This window comes from Drechmeria coniospora, chromosome 03 (assembly GCF_001625195.1).
Source record: "Drechmeria coniospora strain ARSEF 6962 chromosome 03, whole genome shotgun sequence".
Lineage (NCBI taxonomy): Eukaryota > Fungi > Ascomycota > Sordariomycetes > Hypocreales > Ophiocordycipitaceae > Drechmeria > Drechmeria coniospora.
In genome coordinates, this window is record NC_054391.1 from 106877 (window position 1) to 125808 (window position 18932).

General features: G+C 61.5%; 4 protein-coding genes across 4 annotated transcripts; 3 read left to right on the forward strand and 1 right to left on the reverse strand.

Annotated features, from left to right (window-relative positions):
- Positions 1-714: 714 nt before the first annotated feature.
- DCS_05927 (uncharacterized protein) lies at positions 715-3817 on the forward strand (the record flags this gene model as incomplete). Its single annotated transcript, XM_040803226.1, has 6 exons — positions 715-1230; positions 1274-1674; positions 1714-2391; positions 2494-3001; positions 3102-3584; positions 3650-3817. The coding sequence occupies 6 exons, from the start codon at positions 715-717 to the stop codon at positions 3815-3817; spliced, it is 2754 nt and encodes a 917-aa protein (XP_040653330.1).
- A 329-nt stretch (positions 3818-4146) lies between these two features.
- On the forward strand, positions 4147-4993 carry DCS_05928 (uncharacterized protein; the record flags this gene model as incomplete). The annotated part of the gene is made up of 4 exons (XM_040803227.1): positions 4147-4321; positions 4380-4437; positions 4494-4854; positions 4916-4993. The coding sequence occupies 4 exons, from the start codon at positions 4147-4149 to the stop codon at positions 4991-4993; spliced, it is 672 nt and encodes a 223-aa protein (XP_040653331.1).
- Positions 4994-6595: 1602 nt separating this feature from the next.
- DCS_05929 (uncharacterized protein) lies at positions 6596-8134 on the reverse strand (the record flags this gene model as incomplete). The annotated part of the gene is made up of 2 exons (XM_040803228.1): positions 6596-7455; positions 7582-8134. 2 exons carry the CDS (start codon positions 8132-8134, stop codon positions 6596-6598), a joined length of 1413 nt encoding a protein of 470 aa, XP_040653332.1.
- A 992-nt stretch (positions 8135-9126) lies between these two features.
- Positions 9127-17027, forward strand: DCS_05930 (polyketide synthase; the record flags this gene model as incomplete). Its single annotated transcript, XM_040803229.1, has 2 exons — positions 9127-9786; positions 9846-17027. The coding sequence occupies 2 exons, from the start codon at positions 9127-9129 to the stop codon at positions 17025-17027; spliced, it is 7842 nt and encodes a 2613-aa protein (XP_040653333.1).
- Positions 17028-18932: the final 1905 nt, after the last annotated feature.

The window sequence follows — 18932 nt, forward strand, 5'->3', positions numbered from 1 at the left end:
CTGCTCACCTCATCACCCAAGACGCACGCACACGTGCTCGCGAGCCGCGAGTCGCGATACACGCTGATCCTGGGGGATGACGACCCGAGGCTCCAGCAGATGCAGCCTCCAGCAGATGCAGCCCTTTTCGTGTGCCGAGTTCCACGCATGCAGATTTTGATAGTCGTCCGCCGCCGACGGAAAGATGCCAACGAACGAATGCGAGAGGGGGCACGAGGCTACCAAGGCTGTCTTGGACGTTGGGTCAGAGCTTCGCATGTGCCGACGACGAGGGCCCATCCGCGGACTCTCTCGGGCGGCAACGTACCGTCCGGGACGAACAAGGCCAGTAACGGACGACGAGGACACCGAAGAGGAAACTCGGAAAATGCCGCATGTATCGATGCGGCCAGACGCTGCCGAGACGAGAGCCAAAAATGGCAACGAGACGTGATCGGCGGTCTGGGCCGAGACAACCGCCACCGTCGCCCACCATGAAGCGGCGGTTCACGGAGCCGGCCCTCGCTGGCATGGGATGAGAAGCATGGGGTCGGAGTGAACTTATACCTCGTGCCCCAAGCGGATCGCGAGGACTCTGTGGTGGTGCCGTGTTGGTGCTGCACATCATGCCTCATGGACAGGATAGTATGCGTTCTGCCAGTTTCAACGAGCAGCGTCATTCGCCACCCTTTCCTGCTGGCCTCTTGGCCACGGTGTGCCTGAGGCGCCGATCGAATGCGGGCAGGTGGCCAACGATGGTGGCCCATGGGTTGCGCCTGCCTCGAAGATGGAACTGCCGATGATGTCGGCGCGACCAAAGGGGCAACAACCATCGTCGCTCCCTTCCGTCTTATTCGCCACGCATCTTCCACGGCATCTGCCACGGCATCATTGCCCGGGTGGCACTTGCCACGAGAAAGAGGTTCTGGCGTGAACGCGTACATGGTGCAAGTACATGTCCGTCTGTCCAAGGTGCAGGCACGATGCACGACAGGCCGTGCGGCGCAGGAACGACCCTCAAACGACGGCCGGGGCGCACAGGCTGGGCAAGGGCAGAGCAGGGCAGGCACGACCAACCATGGCGGTCGCAGCTTCCTCACGGCTTATCGTCGTGCCACTCGATATGGTTGCGCCTCAGCCATGGACGGACCAATGGGGAAGGTCGTATGGCAGCGTCGCATCGCGGCTGAAGCCACGAGGGCATCGAGGCGCACGGCGTGCCTGAGGCTCCCGGGAGGACCAAAGTACAGGGTACGGCATTGCCGGTCTGACGCACGATACCATCGACGTTCAGCTGGCCGACGGCGAGACGATTGCACCGGCCAGGCGTAAGCATGGCGACGAGTTGCCGTTACGAGACGCCCGGTTCGTCGCCGACGAGGTGCGATGGATGACGAATGCCCTGCCTCGTCGTATATATGTACCGTCGGCCAAGAAAACGGCTTACTCACCGTTCGCAACTGCTGGTGGTATCGCGTGCCGCTGGTGTTTTGTGATGAATGCCAAGGTGAGCAGTCTCGTCGGCCGGCCAGGCATCCCCTACCAGCAGGCCGGCCATGTCCTCGGCACGACGAACGGAGCGCTGAGTGGCACAGAGCCTACCTGGAGACCAAGCATCCAACCTGCCCTCGCCTCCCGAAAGCGCCGCGGCGGTACGCATGCCCGGGCGTGCCACTCTGTCCTCTCGGTCGGGTCGTAGAACACCATCGCTTCGCATCGCATCCATCGCCATAGCATGTCTCGGCAGGCCGACCCGGAGCCCATCTCGCTCCAGCGGCAGCGGCCCGGCGGCGCCTGCGAGGAATGCCGGAGACGCAAGCTGCGGTGTGATCGGCAGCAGCCCCAGTGCGGCATGTGCTCGGCGGCGGGGGCGACGTGCCAGATCACGACGAATCGAGCGCCGAGGGGTCCCAAGCGAGGCTATCTCAAGGCCATGCAGGCGCGCATCGGCAAGTTCCCAAGCCCCCGCGCGCAGCCGCAGGCCCTCGACCCGCTAACCGGCCGGCTCGACGGCCACGCAGCCGCTCTCGAGGGCGCTCTCGAGGGCGCCATGCTGCAGCAGCAGGCGGGCGGCGACAAGGTCGTGTCTCCCTACGACGAGAGCTGGTCCGACGGCCTCTTCCCCGTCCACGACGGCATGTCGTGGGACTTTCCCGTCGCCGACGCCGAGACGCTGCTCCACGACCTCGGCCGCATGACGAGCATCGCCTGTCCGCCGTTCGAGTCGTCGACGGAGAGCCAGCTCGACGGAGCCGAGACGGCCCACTCGGCCTCGCCGCTTCCGGCCTTTGACGGCCACGGCGACGAGCCTCTGTCGTCGGCGGGGTCGAGCTCGAGCCCCGGCACGGCCGAAGGCCCCGGCTTGAACGGGCCGGGCACCCCCTGCATATCCAGCTTGATGCAAGCAGAGTTGTATGTAGGTCTGATCCGACGCGGTGACGATTCCAAAGGCCGCGGGACGCTCGCAAAGGACGGCGGGCCGGAGCATGGACGGCGCTGACGGGCTCGCCGCAGGGATCAACTGTACTTTGACCGCATGCACGCCTTCACGCCCATCGTCCACGAGGGACGGTACTCGGCCTGGGCGCGGCAGCCTCGAAAGGCAAAGGCGCGGCTGTGCCTGCAGTACACGCTGTGGACCTCGGCGTCGTCGGCGTCGGCCCACTATCAGAACGTCGGCGGCTCCCTCTATCGCGAGGCGCGTCGCCTCATGGAGGAGCTCGAGGAGGAGGCCAAGGGGAGGCCCGCGGCGCCGACGGAGCTCGAGCACATCCAGGCCTGGCTCCTGCTCGCCATCCACGAGTTCATCTTTGTCGATTTTCGCCGCGGCTGGTTGAGCGCCGGCCGCGCGTTCCGCCTCATCCAGCTCGACTGGTTCCGAGACGTCGACGGCCTCGACGCCGTCGTCGCGCCGGCACAGTGGATCGAGGCGGAGCAGAGGCGCCGGACCTACTGGATGGCCTACTGCCTCGACAGGCTCGTGAGCCTCCGAAGCGGCTCTCCCTTGACCTTTGACGAGCAGGTAACGTCCGATCTGACGGGTCCCCCCGGGCCCCCTCCCCCCCCGGACGCTCGCGGCGTGTGCCGTCTCGCGCTGACGCTCGTCAACGCCGAACCCCCAGACCGTCGTGCGACTCCCGGCACCCGAGACGGCCTTTCAAAACGACGAGCCCGTCCTCGTGGGTTACCTCGGCGAGGCCGTCGCCTCCCACGACGCGAGCGCGACGTCTCCGTTCACCGAGTGCATCGTCATGGCCACGCTGACGGGTCGCGCCTTGTCGTACCAGCACCTCGCGACCAAGCACCCCAAGGTGTCGGAAGACTTTTGGTACCGCCACCGAGGCTTCGATGCCGTCCTGACGCAGCGCATGGAGGCCTTCACCCTCAAGTACGGCCTCGCCCTGCAGGAGGCGGACCCGATGCTCATGTTTGTCGGCATGATGTGGCGGACCACGATTCTCTTCTTTTCCCAGACCATGGAGCGCGCCATGGCACCGGCATCGGAAAACGGCTTCGTCGCGTCGGATCACGCAGCGAGGTCCTCGTCGGCCGCCGAGGATGTCGTCGGCTTGACGGCCAAGCTCGCGCAGCTGAACTGGTTCAAGGTACGTGACGCCCCGCAGCGCCCTGCCGCCGCCGCCCCCAAGGCCCGGCCTGAACGAGCCACCAGGTGCATCCACTCACGCCGATCCCGCTGTCCTTGTGCGCAGAGCTGCTGGCTGCGCAAAACGGGCTGGACAAATCTACGGACAAGAAGCTGGCCATTGTTACAGACTTGATGCGCAGCTTGGTGAATTTTAACAACATGGGAAAGGGGCTGTACAGCTATCCCTGGTAGAGTCGTCGAGTGCCTTGTATGTCGTCGAGTGCCTTTGGAGTCGATGAGTGTCATGAGAACCGTCGAGAGCCTTTAGAGGAGTCGAGTGCCTTGAGAATCGGACCAGATTCCAGAATCAATCGCGTCTCGTTGGTGTGCCGTGTCCCCTCGATGTGCGTGTCCCCTCAATGTGCCGTGTCCTCTCAATGTGCCGCGTCCTCTCAATGTGCCGCGTCCTCTCAATGTGCCGTGTCCTCTCAATGTGCCGGATCCTCTCAATGTGCCGTGTCCTCTCAATGTGCCGTGTCCCCTCAATGTGCCGTGTCCCCCCGATGCGCCGCGTCCCCTCCATGGCGACGGTGCCCGGTTCCGATGCCGGGATCGGCTCTCGACTCGTGGCTGCGAGACCTTTGTTCCTCGGGGGCCAATCGGCCGCGCCATGGATGAGCGGACACGGAGCACGCGCACGGCGGGCTCACGTCTTGGGCCGCAAGGACCAGATGCGACGTCTCGAGGCCAAAGGTTGTGCGTGCGGGTGGATGGCGCGAGGTTGGCGGCTCGTGGCAGTTCCGGCATCGCGTAGGTAGGCTAGGCATGACCTTCCAGAACGGCCTCGTCGCCGCCACCATTCAGGTCGGCCGGTACGTTTATTTGGCCGAGACTCGAGGGGCTTACCCGTACTCGCTTGTGCGTGTAGCCCCGACGCCGAACTTCACGTGGTGCCGATCGGCCTCCTCGATCGGAGGCTCGTGTGCTCTCGCGTCATTCGCCTCGCCGCCCGTGGCGAGCATCTCGGGTCACTTCACGCCATGGCCGTACCGAGAAGCTTAGGCGCCCAGGAGGGAGTCGAGAGGGTTGCCCCGAGGGCGACCTCGGATGGGGGGCTGCCACATGCCATGTGGTATCGTCTCACCTGCAGCCGCGTACTCCCCGAGATGTACGCTGTCGGGCCTGCAATCCCACCAAGCCGTGGCGTGGTCTGTTCCATGTTGGCCGCGTCCTCTTCGTGTTTCCTACCCGTCCTTTGCATTCTTCCGGACGTCTTGCCGGCCTCGGCGGTGAGTCAGGGGTGCCCACGGGAAGGGACAGGCGGCTGCTGACTCTGATGTCAATCGTCAGCATCCACGAGGGCCCTCTTTTGGGGAGCGGAACGCCCTCGCCGGGCATGCCATGCGAGCCGCAGCCGGTGTCGAGTAGATTCCGGTCGACGGCCGCTGCCTGACATGTTGTTGTTGATGAGATGACGGCGGGGGAGAGGATGACTTGGGGAGCGGTCTGCTGCTCCGGTTGTGATGCCTGAGGCTGCGTTGGACGCTTCCCTGATGAACAGGCATCTATTACTACATGCAGATGCACTGTGGCTCATGCAAGTGTACTGCTGCTCTCTTCATAATGCCTGAGGCTGCCGTTCGTGATGCCTGAGGCTGCCTTGGCCTGATGAATATGTATCTACAGAACTTATATGTAGATGCTCTGTGGCTCATGCAAATGTACTGCCACTCAGTTTGTGATGCCTGAGGCTGCCTTGACCTGATGAATGTGTGCATCTACAGCACTTGCATGTAGATGCGCTGTGGCTCATGCAAGTGTACGTACTGCTGCTCCCTTCATGATGCCTGAGGCTGCCTTGACCTGATGAATATATATCTACAGAGCACTGCTGATCCCTTCGTGATGCCCGAGGCTGCCTTGGCCTGATGAATATATATCTACAGAGCACTGCTGCTCCCTTCATGATGCCTGAGGACGCCTTTGCACGCCGCTCCCTTGATACCTACAGAGTAGATACACTGTGGCGCATGGAAGTGCAATGCAGTCTGTTGTTCCATTCGTGGTGGCTGAGGCCGTCCATGTACGCTTCCCCTGATCAACAGGCACCTGAATGCACGTTGGCTCACAATATAAGTGTACCGTACCAGTACCGCGCCGTCCGTACCTATATCGAACTGTACTGTTGTACTCTACGCTTCCTGCATCGTACTCTGCTGTACTGTACGTGTCCATGCTTGGTGCATCGGGGCCAAGAACGTGCCTCTGTGCCGACTCCCGACTGGGCCATCTCTGGGCCATATCTTGGCCTGTCGACATGCTGTTGGGCATGCGTTCGTTTCGTGCTTGTTCTACCTAGCATTTCGGTACACGTAAAGTACTGGTACTCCGTCTTGCTGTGTAGACTTGCGTACTAGTAGTTGACAGGTACCATCATAACACAGCACGACGACGTCCGCTTGTACATGTGTAAGTCACTGGACAAAAGTGACGATTCAGGTTTGGTAGTGCAACCCCTACAAATTGAATCGACATTTTTGCCACCCCACTGTACCTACTTACCTACTAGGTACTTACTAAGTACTGTACCTGCCTACAGTACAGCATGTACCGTATCTACAGGTGTGGCAACCCTGCTAGAATTACAGAGTATAGAGCACCGCACGCCATAAATTAGTGGATGGAGGGAGCCAATAATACACCACTGTCGAGAGCCGTCCAAGTTTCTCCCGGCATCCGCCATCATCAAAGTAGGTGCAACTATTATCATTCACGTAATTCAGTAGAAACAAGCCGTTGAAAATCCATGTACCCGACGAGGCATCAATTCCAATCTGCAAGACCGAGCATCTACCTAATTTGATGGACCTCAAAGCCCTGCAGTACCGATAATCACTCTCCATCTTCCCCATCATGGCCTACAGGGTAGGCTGCGCTACGCCATCGTCGATGGCTGTCGTCGGTGGCACTTGCCCCTGACCTGCTCTTGCCAAGGGAATACTGGATGGGAGGGAATCACCTGACCGTCGACTAGTATACGTCTGCCTTCTTGCCACGGTTGCTGTTCACCGACCTTCGCCTCCTCTTGTATCCCTCGAGGGCCTCGTCCATCATGGCCTCGTATTCAAAGTGCCAAATCTTCAGCGACCGATCCCGAATCTCCTCGAAGCAGGTCTCGGCCTTGACGAGCCTGTCGTCGTCGGCCCACTCCCGCTGCTGATGCAGGTCGCACACGCGCCGGCTGCTGTTCACCACCCACTGGCTCCGCGTGCGTCTCACGGCGTCGTACGTCGTCAGCGCGGCGTCGAGCGCCGCCCGCTTCGTCTCCGGTCGCCCTCGCATGTCGGCGACGACGGCCTCGACGAGCGTCGTGAGGCACAGGGCATCCTCGACGCCCACGCACGCGCCCGCGCCGTGGTGCGGGCTCGAGGCGTGGGCTGCGTCCCCGGCGAGGCAGATGCTTCGGCCGTGGTAGCGAGGCACCGGATACTCCCAGAGGTCGAATATCCCCCACTTGGTGAGCGTGTCCGGGAAGAGGTCGATGAGCTCGCGCACGGCCGGGCACCAGCCCTCAAAGGCGGCCTCGACGTCGGCCTTGCTCCCCTCGGCCACGGTCTGCCTCTCGTCGGGCCATCGACGACGGTCCCGGACAAAGGCCACGGCGTTGAGCATGCTGTTGCCCGCCACGGGGTAGTGCAGCAGGTTGGCCCCCGGCCCGACGTGGTTGTGCTGGTTCGTCGCCTTGTACCGACCGAGCGCCTTGACGGCCCGCTCCATGGGGATCAGCGTCCGGTACGCCACGCAGTGCGTGTAGCTGGGCCGTGACGCCGGATGGTCCTCGCCGAGGAGGATGCGCCTCACGCGCGACTTGACGCCGTCGCAGCCGATGACTGCGTGGCCCGTCGTCAGCCTCGTTGCCCCCCCCCCCCCCCCAATCCGAACCGGGCCATGCTCGCGGGGAGTCCCCACGGAAGCCGCCGTCGTCGTCGTCGTCCCGGACGGGCGCGGAAACTCACCAATGTCTGCTTCGGCCGTCGTTCCGTCGGCAAAGGCGAGACGCAGCTTCTCGTCTGCACCCCCCCCGTCGGTGATGCTCTCCAGTCGTTTCTTGAGCTCGACGACGTCCGGAGGCACAATCTTGACCAGCGCTTCGAGGAACTGGTCGCGCCGGCAGCCCTCGAAGCCTCGGTAGCCTGCGTCGAGCTTGTACAGGAGCCGCTGCCCGCGAGGCTCGTCGCCGCGCTTCCGGTCGAAGCCGTCGATCCAGCGCAGGTAGTCGTTGGGGTCCTCCTCGCCCCCGTTGGACGTGGCGACGGATCCGCTCGACCTCAAGGCCACGGGAATGCCGCCATCGATGAGGTGCATGCAGCGGATCGCGTTGGCCGTGAAGGCGATGCCCGCGCCGATCTCGCGGAACCCCTGGGCCTGCTCGTATACTTTGACCTTTGCGCCGACGCGAAGCAGGCCCACAGTAAGCACGAGTCCGATGATGCCCCCGCCGACGATGGCGATCTCAACCTGCTCGTCCGGAGCGCTGGGGTGGTCCATGGGCGACGTGTTCATCGTCATTTCGAGCTAGTTCTTGCGCCGCCGGGGAGAGCCGTGTTGCCGAGGAGCAGAGGTTGGCCGTGAACATGCCGGCGGCATCATGGGTGCTATATAATACAGAGGAGCGCGGCCCGAGCACGAAGCTGAAAGGGACGAGACGACAAGAAAACAATCAACCGCACGCCTCTGCATGTTCGATTTCGCGCTAGCTGCCCTGTGTCGATGGATGCACCGACCCATGATCAGGCGACGATGCTCGAGGAACCGTCATCATCGCTTCTACCGGGAGAACAATTTGGGCAGCGCACCAACCGTTGCCCAACGAGCCACGAGCAGCCTTGCCGCTATTTCAGCCTCGGAGTTTTGCAAAGTCCCGAAGCGATGACCAGGGAACGGCCACGCCGCGCCCCGTTAACCGCTCCTGGCCCAACCATGGTCGCCCCGGCCCGGGGAAAATCGACACCCGCGCCTTCGCATCGTCGACCCGGGGGGGAGGGGAAGGGAAGGGGAAGGGAAGGGGAAGGGAAGGGAAAGGGAAGAGGAGGAGGGGGGGGGGGGGGCTCCATGAGCTCCAACGTGACCTGACCCTTTTGCTGCCGAGGGCCGCTGCGAGTCCCGTCTCTCCCTGTCATCCATGATCCGTGGCTGTACTTTTCACGCCGGCCTGTCGGCTTGTCGAGATGTTCCGAACCTGCACAGGAGCCTGGAGGTCAGGATCGGGGGTTGGTGTCTGTCAGACCGCGCGGCATGGGCTCGCCGGCCTCCACGTCGGCATTTCGTTTCTGGGTGCTGACCGTTTGCTCAGCGACGCTCTCCTTCAATCTCCCTCCATGGCTTGACTGCCTCGTAACCGCCGCCGCTTGGAGTCGTTTCGGCCAGAGTACTTAACCCGCACCCTCGGTCGCTTGACGCGGACAAGGCAGCAACGGAACTCAATCAACTACAAGTCTGTTGCACCCCTTCTCTCAGCCCCTGGATTCAGAGAAAGTCGAGACATGTCAACCATGTCCACCATGACCACGACGTCCGACTCTCCCCTTCACCCCCTCGCCGGGCCGGCCGTCCTCTTGTTCGGCCCCCTCGCCCTGTCATTCGACTCTGCCCAACTCTCCCACGTCCGCAAGGCGGTGGCCAGGACCCCCGGGAACGAGTGGATGGCCGAGACGATATCGCAGCTGCCGCTCCTTTGGGCCCAAATCACATCGGCGCTTCCGACCCTCCAATCCGAGACGGGACGGAGAGAACTCGAGGATCTCGCCGATGCTTTCTCGACCGGACGACCCCTTCACACACCCTACCCCCTTCCCAACAAGCTGCTCATACCACTCGTCGTCCTATCTCATTTGACCCAGTATGCCGAGTTCCTGACCCGCACGACGGCCGAGACGGACGGCCGAGTAGACCTGTTCGCGACGTCGAGAAACGGCAGGGAAACCCTCGGACTCTGCACGGGGCTTCTGAGTGCCTTTGCCGCTTCGAGTGCCAGCAACAAGAATGACTTTGAGGTCTACGGCGCCGTCGCCATCCGGCTCGCCGTGCTCGTCGGAATGGTCGTCGATGAGCGGGACACAGACACCGCCTCGGAGCTACCGGTTGCAGCATCGCTGAGCGTTGCTTGGAATTCCTGTCACAGTCGAGAAGACATTGTCGAAACCGTGCGAGAGTTTCCCCACGTGAGTCGGCGAGTCGCCCGTGATTTCCTTGCCTGTTCTGACGAGCCCATCCACCGCAGACATATATATCCGTCGACTATGACGTGAACCGCGCGACCATCACCGGGGAGCCGGCCGCGCTCGCAGAGCTGCACCGTCGACTGAGAGCCGCTGGAGTCACCTCGTCGGAGATTGGTCTTCGCGGTCGTTTCCACGCCGACTCCCACCGTCTATTGATGCCCTCGCTGCTTCGGTTTTGCGATGATAACCCCGAGTTTCAGTTTCCCGACGCGTCGGCCGTACCTTTGCCAACCCGCTCAAACAATCAGGGAGACCTGCTTGCTCACGGAGCTCTGCATCGCCACGCGCTCGAGTCCATCCTGACCGACCCTCCCCGGTGGCACCAGTCCTTCTCATGCATGCGCCGGGAACGTCTCGCCGACGAGGAGATGCTTCTCATCTCCATCGGATCGGAGCGATGCGTGCCGCCTTCGCAGTTGCCGTCCCTCGGCCGGCAGCTTGTTCATCTCGCCGACGCCGACATCGCAACGGCATCGATGGCAAAGCACCACCGAACCATCTCGGAGAATGACATTGCCGTCGTCGGAATGTCATGCAAAGTGGCCGGCGCCGATGATCTCGAAGAGTTCTGGGACCTCCTGTGCGCCGCCAAATCGCAGCACAGAGAGGTGCCCAAGGAGCGCATCAAGTTTGAGACGCCCTTCCGAGACACCGATCCGAAGCGGAAATGGTTCGCGAACCTCGTGGATGGGCCCGACAAGTTTGACCACAAGTTCTTCAAGAAGAGCCCACGTGAGAGCGCCACCATGGACCCCCAGCAGCGGTTGCTCCTCCAGATAGCCTACCAGGCCGTCGAGCATTCGGGCTACTTCAACTCGGCCGATCCGGACAGGCGTGTTGGATGCTTCATCGGCTTGTGCGCCTCCGACTACGAATGCAACATGGCCTGCCACCCACCCAACGCCTTCTCGGCGACGGGCAACCTGCAAGGCTTCGTCGCCGGCAAGGTCAGCCATCACTTCGGATGGACAGGTCCCGGTCTCACCATCGACACCGCCTGCTCCTCCTCGGCCGTCGCCGTGCATCAAGCGTGCCGCGCCATCATCGGCGGCGAATGCAACGCCGCTCTCGCCGGCGGCACCCACGTCATGACGAGCCCCTTGTGGTTTCAGAACCTCGCCGGCGCCTCCTTTCTCAGCACCACCGGCCAGTGCAAGCCTTTCGATGCCAAGGCCGACGGGTACTGCCGTGGCGAGGGCGTCGGAGCCGTCTTCCTCAAGAGACTCTCGGATGCCGTGGCCGATGGGGACCCGATCCTCGGCGTCGTGGCAGCCACGGCCGTCCAGCAGAACCAGAACTGCACCCCCATATTCGTACCCAACGTCCCGTCGCTTTCGGATCTCTTCCGCGTCGTCGCCAAGGACGCCAGGCTTCGACCCGACCAGATCTCCGTCGTCGAGGCCCACGGCACGGGGACGGCCGTGGGAGACCCGGCCGAGTACGACAGCATTCGACAGGTGTTTGGGGGGGCCATCCGCCGGAAGCCGCTGCTGGTCAGCTCCGTCAAGGGTCTCGTCGGCCACATTGAATGCACGTCGGGCATCATCTCCATGATCAAGGTGCTGCTGATGATCAACAAGGGGCTCGTGCCGCGGCAGGCTAGCTTCACCAGCATCAACCCTGCCATTGGCGCCGTCGAGGCGGATAGAATGACCGTGCCGACGAGCACGAAGGCGTGGGAGACCGGCTTCAGGGCTGCCTTGGTCAACAACTACGGCGCGTCCGGGTCCAACGCGTCCATCATCCTCACGGAGTCACCGCTCGCCCGCGTCAAACCCACCGCCGGGCATCTTCCGGCGGCAGCCACTCCCCCGAAGCATCCCATCTGGCTCGCCGGGTTCGATGAACGCTGCCTTCAGCGGTACGCCAAAGCCCTTGGCAAATTCATGGAGCGAGATGCCGGGCCCGGGGAGGATCGCAGCTTGGCCAACATTGCCTTCAACCTCGCTCGCCAGAGCAACAGGGGGCTGGATCGAAGCCTCATGCTCAACGTGCACTCCGTGGGGGACCTGATGCAGAAGCTCGAAAAAATCCGCAGCGGCCACGACTCGGTCGCCTCGGCCGCGAGGCCTGCCGCGAGGCCGGTGGTCCTCTGTTTCGGCGGCCAAATCTCGACGTATGTCGGATTGGACCGCCATCTGTACGAGTCTGTGGCTGTTCTCCGGAGGCACCTCGACACCGTTGACGCCGTGACACGCTCGCTGGGGCATGGAAGCATATATCCGAGCATTTTCGAACGGCAGCCCATCCAGAGCATCGTCAAGCTTCAGACGATTCTCTTTGCCATGCAGTACGCCTGCGCTCGGAGCTGGATGGATTCTGGCCTGCGACCCAGCGCCGTCATGGGGCACAGCTTCGGCGAGCTCACGGCGCTGTGCGTCTCTCAGGTCCTGTCGTTGGAAGATTCGCTGAGGCTCGTCGTCGGCCGCGCGACCATCATACAGGATGCTTGGGGATCCGAAAAGGGAGCCATGATGGCCGTCGAGGCCGACATTGCCGACGTGGAAAAGCTCCTCGCCGACGCCAACCAAGAGGAAGGCGGCCAAGGGGCCGTGACGATTGCCTGCTACAACGGTCCCAAGAGCTTCACCCTTGCCGGTCCCGACTCCGCCATCGACGGCGTGGCGGCCGCCATGAACAAGATGCCAAACACCACGCCCATCCGGGCCAAGAAGCTCAACGTGACGAATGCCTTTCACTCGGTCCTCGTGGAGCCCCTGATGGAGCGTCTCGAGGATTGCGCCCGCGACCTGACGTTCCGCGAGCCCGTCATCCCCATGGAGCGTGCCACCGAGTCACCGTGGCAGGGAAAGTTTACGCCCAGGTTCGTCGCCGACCACCTGCGCCAACCCGTCTTTTTCAACCATGCCGTCCAGAGGCTGGCGAGAAGATTGCCGTCGGCCGTGTTCCTCGAAGCCGGCTCCTGTTCCACCATCACCTCGATGGCCAGCAGGGCGCTCGGAAACCCCGGCGACTCCCATTTCCAGCCCATCAACATCACGAGCGATAACGGCTGGAACAATTTGGCCGATTCCACGTTGAACCTGTGGAAGTCTGGGTTGAGCGTGCACTTTTGGGCTCATCAGGCCGCCCAAACGCCCACGTACACGCCGCTGTTTCTTCCGCCGTATCAGTTCGACAAGACGAGCCACTGGCTCGATCTAAAAGTACCGGCAAAAGGGACAGTTTCGACGGCAGCAGCAGCAAACGAGGGCGACGTGGAGAAGTTGCCCGAGACTCTACTGACCTTCCTTGGCCATCAGGGGGACAATCATCGGCTTGCGAGGTTCAGGATCAACACCGGTATTCGCCAGTATGACAAGTTTGTGGCCGGCCACATCGTCGCTCGCACAGCACCGATATGTCCCTCCATTGTGCAGTTGAACTTGGTCATGGAGTCGGTTCGAACCCTTCGTCCAGAATTGCGTGACCAGACACTGGAGCCGCAGGTTCATGTGGTGGAGAACCTTGCACCCCTCTGCGTCAACCCGGCGCGGCAGGTCGTCGTCGAGATCGAAGAGCTGGCTCGTGGTGCGGTCCTCTCGTGGGATTTCCGAGTGCTGAGCACCGAGGCATCCAAGCAGGGGGGGCAAGCCGTCGTGCACACGACGGGCAAGATCAACTTTTGCGCTGCCGACGATGTCACGGTAAAACTCGAGATTGCGCGGCTCGAGCGGCTCGTGAGTCACCGACGCTACGAGGAAATGATGCACAGCGGCGACGTCGATGAGATTCTCTCGCACCGGAACCTGTACGGAATCTTCTCCGACACTGTCGAGTACTCCGATGAGTACCGTGGGCTCCAGAAGCTCGTCTGCCAGGGGAACCAGTCGGCAGGATACGTGACGAGGAACAGATGTCCGTCGGGCGTGGACGATGCCTTCTCGACCGAGGCAATCTGTCAGGTCGGAGGCATATGGGTGAACTGCATGACGGGCCAAGCGGCAGAGGACATGTTCCTCGCCAACGGCATCGAGCGCTGGATCCGCTCGCCGACCCCCCCGACGAGCAATGGGAAGCCCGAGATGACGGTGCACGTGCTGGCGACTCATCATCAGCTGTCCGAGAAGGGTTTCATGACCGACATTTTCATCTACGATGCGGAGACCAAGTCCTTGGTCGAGGCCATTCTCGGCATCAGCTTCGTCAAGGTCGCCAGGGCCACGATGCGCAAACTTCTTGCCCGACTCACTCCGGGCGTCGTTTCCAACCGGCCCGAACACGCCCCATGCTCATCCCTGGCAGCGATCGCCGAGGTGGACTCGCAAGCAGCCGTCGAGAGCGCGGCGCAACCGTCACCGTCGGCCCGGCCCGCGTCCTCTCCCCGTGCGGCCAAACAGTCGACGGCCAGACCGGACGTCGGTCCAAAGGTCAAGGCGATCCTGGCCGATCTTTCGGGCCTGGAACTGCACGAAATCAGGGACGACAGTGGGCTTGCCGACTTGGGCATCGACTCGCTCATGGGAATGGAGATGGCGCACGAGATCGAGGCGGCGTTCAAAATCACGCTGCCCGAGACGGAGCTGATGGAGGTGATGGACATGCCCAGCCTCATCAGCTGTGTCAAGCGGGCGTTGGGTGCGGCCGCTGGTTCCTCGGAGGACACCGTTTCGTTGGCATCGTCGGAGGAGGCCGAGTCCAGCGACGACAGGTCCGACGACCACAGCTCCGTGGTTTCGTCGGACAATCATACCGAAATCTCGACGCCGCAACAGGAATCGGATTCGGAATATGGCGAGTTGAAACTCTCCTTGGACGTCGTCATGGAGGCGTTCAACGAGACCAAGGCGCTGACCGACGAACGCATCGTCGAGTACGGCCAGACCGGCTACGTCGACACGGTCATGCCTCTTCAGACGAAAATGTGCATCGCCCTCACGCTCGAGGCTCTGGAAGAGCTGGGCGTTCCCCTGCGCGACGCGGAAGCGGGCCAAAAGTTCCCACGCATCTCCCACGCGAGCGAACACGGCCGTCTGGTCGAGTACCTCTACCATATGTTGGACGAGGAGGCCCAGTTGATCATCGTCGACGAAAATGTCATCACGAGAACGGCCGTGTCCTATCCTCCTCAGTCCAGCAAGGAGGTGCTCGAGGAACTTCTGGAGCGGTTCCCGGACCAGGACACGGCGAACAAGCTCACGTTCTACACCGGCTCTCACCTGGCACAGGTTCTGCGCGGAAAAACAGACGGCATCAAGCTGGTGTTCGGAAACGCCCACGGACGCGAGCTGGTGTCGGGCTTGTACGGCGAATGGCCTCTCAACCGCATGTTCTACAAGCAGATGGAGGACTTTCTGGGCCGTCTCGCCGCGAGGCTCAATGGGGCCGACGGGCCGCTCAAGATCCTCGAGATGGGAGCCGGTACGGGCGGCACGACGCGCTGGCTCGTCCCTCTGCTGGCCAGCCTCGAGGTGCCAGTCGAGTACACGTTCACGGACCTCGCGCCGTCGTTTGTGGCCGCGGCGCGGAAGAAGTTTGGCAAATCGTACCCGTTCATGAAGTTCAGGACGCACGACATAGAAAAGGCACCGGAGCGTGATCTCGAGGGAACGCAGCACGTCGTCATCGCCAGCAACGCCGTGCACGCCACGCACAGTCTACGCGGTTCGGCGGGCAACATGCACAAGCTGCTGCGCCCGGACGGCTTCCTCCTCATGCTCGAGATGACGGACAGGATGTACTGGGTCGATCTCATCTTTGGCCTGTTCGAAGGCTGGTGGTTCTTCGACGACGGCCGGACGCATGCCGTGGCCGGCCAGGAGAGATGGCGTGAGGACCTGCAGTCGGTAGGGTACGGACAGGTGGATTGGACAGACGGCCAGAGGGCAGAGAACAGGGTCGAGAAGTTGATCATTGCCATGGCATCCGGCCCAAGGTGGGAGAGCATTCCAACCCCCTCGGACCGGCCACGTCTCTCCGCTGACCTCGCCGCGCGGCAAGCCGTCGTTGACAGGTACGTTCGACAGCTCACCGACGGGTTCGCCGACGCCCTGATGGGGGGCGCGTCGGGGGGTTCCCCGGACCGCGACAAGGGCGGCATGTGCGTGGTCGTGACGGGGGCGACGGGGAGCCTGGGCTCGCACATTGTCGCCAATCTCGCCGGCCGCTCCGACGTTGCTCGCATCATCTGCCTCAACCGGCGCGGGAAGCTGGACCCCCGGGAGCGGCAGATGCGGTCGCTGGCGCAGAAGGGCATCGTTCTGGGCCGGCAAGGGCTCGAAAAGTTGCGCGTGCTGGAGACGGACATGTCCGAGGCCAACCTGGGACTGACGGGTGCCGACTACGATGCCGTCGTGAGCGATGCCACGCACATCATCCACAACGCGTGGCTCATGAACGCCAAGTGGCCCCTCAAGCGGTTCGAGCCGCAGCTGCGGATGATGGGCCGCCTGCTGGAGGCGGCGGGCAGGGCGTCCGGCCGTCGGCCACCGGGGCAGAGGGTGACCTTTCTGTTCGTCTCCTCCATCGCCACCGTCGGCCACTGGCCGCTCCGGACCGGCCAGGCGAGGGTTCCGGAGGAGCGCATGACGATTGAGTCGGTGCTGCCGACGGGCTACGGCGACGCCAAACACATCTGCGAGCGCATGCTCGACGAGACGCTGCACCGGCACCCCGATCGGTTCCGGGCCACGGCGGTGCGGCCGGGACAGGTGGCGGGCTCGAGCACGAGCGGCTACTGGAACACGATGGAGCACCTTGCGTTCCTGCTCAAGTCGTCGCAGACGCTGCAGGCGCTGCCGAAGCTCGAGGGGCTGCTGTCCTGGACGCCCGTCGACACGGTGGCCGGCACCATCGTCGACCTCGCGACGCTGCCGGAGGCGATGACGCTTCACGCCTCGTACCACGTCGACAACCCGGTCCGACAGCGGTGGCAGAAGACGCTGCCGGTGCTCGCCGAGGCGCTGAGGATCCCCGGCGGGAACGTGATTGCGTTGGACGATTGGGTGCGGCGGGTGAGGAAGCACGGACGGCAGGCGGGAGGGCCGGAGGGCGACAACCCGGCCCTCTTGCTCGTCGAGTTTCTCGAGGACAACTTTGTCCGCATGTCGTGCGGAGGGCTGCTGCTGGACACGACCAAGGCGCGGGCGCATTCGAAGACGCTGGCCGAGTGCGGCCCCGTGGGCGAAGGAGTGATTCGACGCTACGTGGAGAGCTGGAGGAGGATGGGCTTCGTGCGATAGAGCTGGCTGGGGACATGACCATTCACTGCTCTGAACCGGTTTGGAACGATCAACCCATCATCTACAGGTTTCCTTTGTTGTCTCCATGATGGGGTCAAGCAGTTGCCGTGGTCAAATCATGGAGAAGGTTCATATATTCGAGGTGATGACTGATGAAGCAGTTTGCACGTCGGCCTGCTATACGAGCTGCGTGACGTTGGGTAGCCGGTATGAGAAGATGTCGGAAAGGATTTTGAACAATCTTCACACTGCGCATTGCGTATCCTATGCTGCTCTTGGTCGAGGATTGTTATTTTTCTTGCAACGATAACATGTGCAGAGACTCTCAATCCTCTTGAAGATGTTTTGCCTTTATGCTCTTGAAGATATGTTGTCTTAATCTTCTTAAAGTAGGTTTTGCCGCTTTTCATTTCGTCGAACCGAAAGATACCCCTTGACTCTATTTTTTTGCTTCTTCCATAACTCGCTGGGCTCTGGCGATGTTGACCTGGATATTACACATTGGCCGCTGAAGATGGTTTCATCTTTACTTGGGGTGGGGAGTATATATTGACCAAGGTAATAGATCCAGATATGCCACCAGAGTAGTCAGGTTATATCAATGCAAAATACACTTGTTTATGGGGTCTGATTTGCATTACAGTTAGAATGGCAGTGTTTAATATAAAGTGACCATGACTTGGACTTGGGTTACGTAATCACAGCCTCGCGACTCACTGGGGCATACACAGGACACGACGACAGCGCAACCTCCTTTTTCCTCCCTTTGTACCAAATTGAATCATGGAAAGAGATCTCTTGTTATTACCAGTTTCCCCAGAACCGAACCAACACTGTGTTATATGGTGACCAAGGCAAGTCAAGCGTGGGCAAAGTGACTTAGACTTGGGTTACGTAATCGCAGCCTTGCGACTCACTGAGGCATAAGCAGGACACGACAGCGCAACCTCCTCCTCCCTTTGCACCAAATTGAATCATTTAAAGAGATCTCTTGTTACCAGTGTCCTCCAGAACGAAACCAACAGGCACACAGTTTCTTCCATGGTGCAGAAATGCCCGAGTGTAGAAATACCCCATTGTTGAAATGCCCCAGTGTAGAAATACCCCGGTGCAAAAATACCCCGATATAGTAATACCCCGATGTAGAAATACCCCGATGCAGAAATACCCCGGTGCAGAGATACCCCGATGTAGGGATAACCCTGTGCAGATGTACCTTGTGCGCATGTATCCAGACCCTGTGCGCAAATGGCCTATTAGAGAGACAGTCGCGACTGCTTCCGAACGCTCTCGTGGAAACAACGCACCGTACACGTACGAATGGCCACGTATAGCAAACTTCAGTACGACGAGGCTCTGCAGAATCGTTTCTCTCACCTCTGCCTGGCTCTCGTTTGGAATAATGCACGCCGTACGAATGGCCGGCCTCGGGTGAGAATCCGCCAGATAACAACGGGCTGCCGAGACGCCTTCTCTCACCTCTGGCTGGCTCTCGTCTGAAACAACGCACGCCGTACGGATGACCGGCGAGGTGTGACGAAGCGGAGGATGACGAAGTTCTACAGTGACGATTCTCCGGCTGGCTCTTGTTTCGAATAATGCACGTCGTACACATGGCCGGCCACGCGTGAGAAACGAAAGGACAACAAAGGGCTGCAGAGACGCTTCTCTCACATCTGATGACCGGCCAGTTGTGGGAAACACAAAGACAACAGATGGCTGCCGAGATGCTTCCATCACCTCTGATGGCCGGCGAGGTGTGGGATGCAAGAGGACGACAAAGGGCTGCAGACGCTTCTCACACATCGGATGACCGGCCAGTTGTGGGAAACAAAAAGACAACAAATGGCTTCCGAGATGCTTCCATCACCTCCGATGGCCGGCGAGGCGTGGGAAACAAGAGGA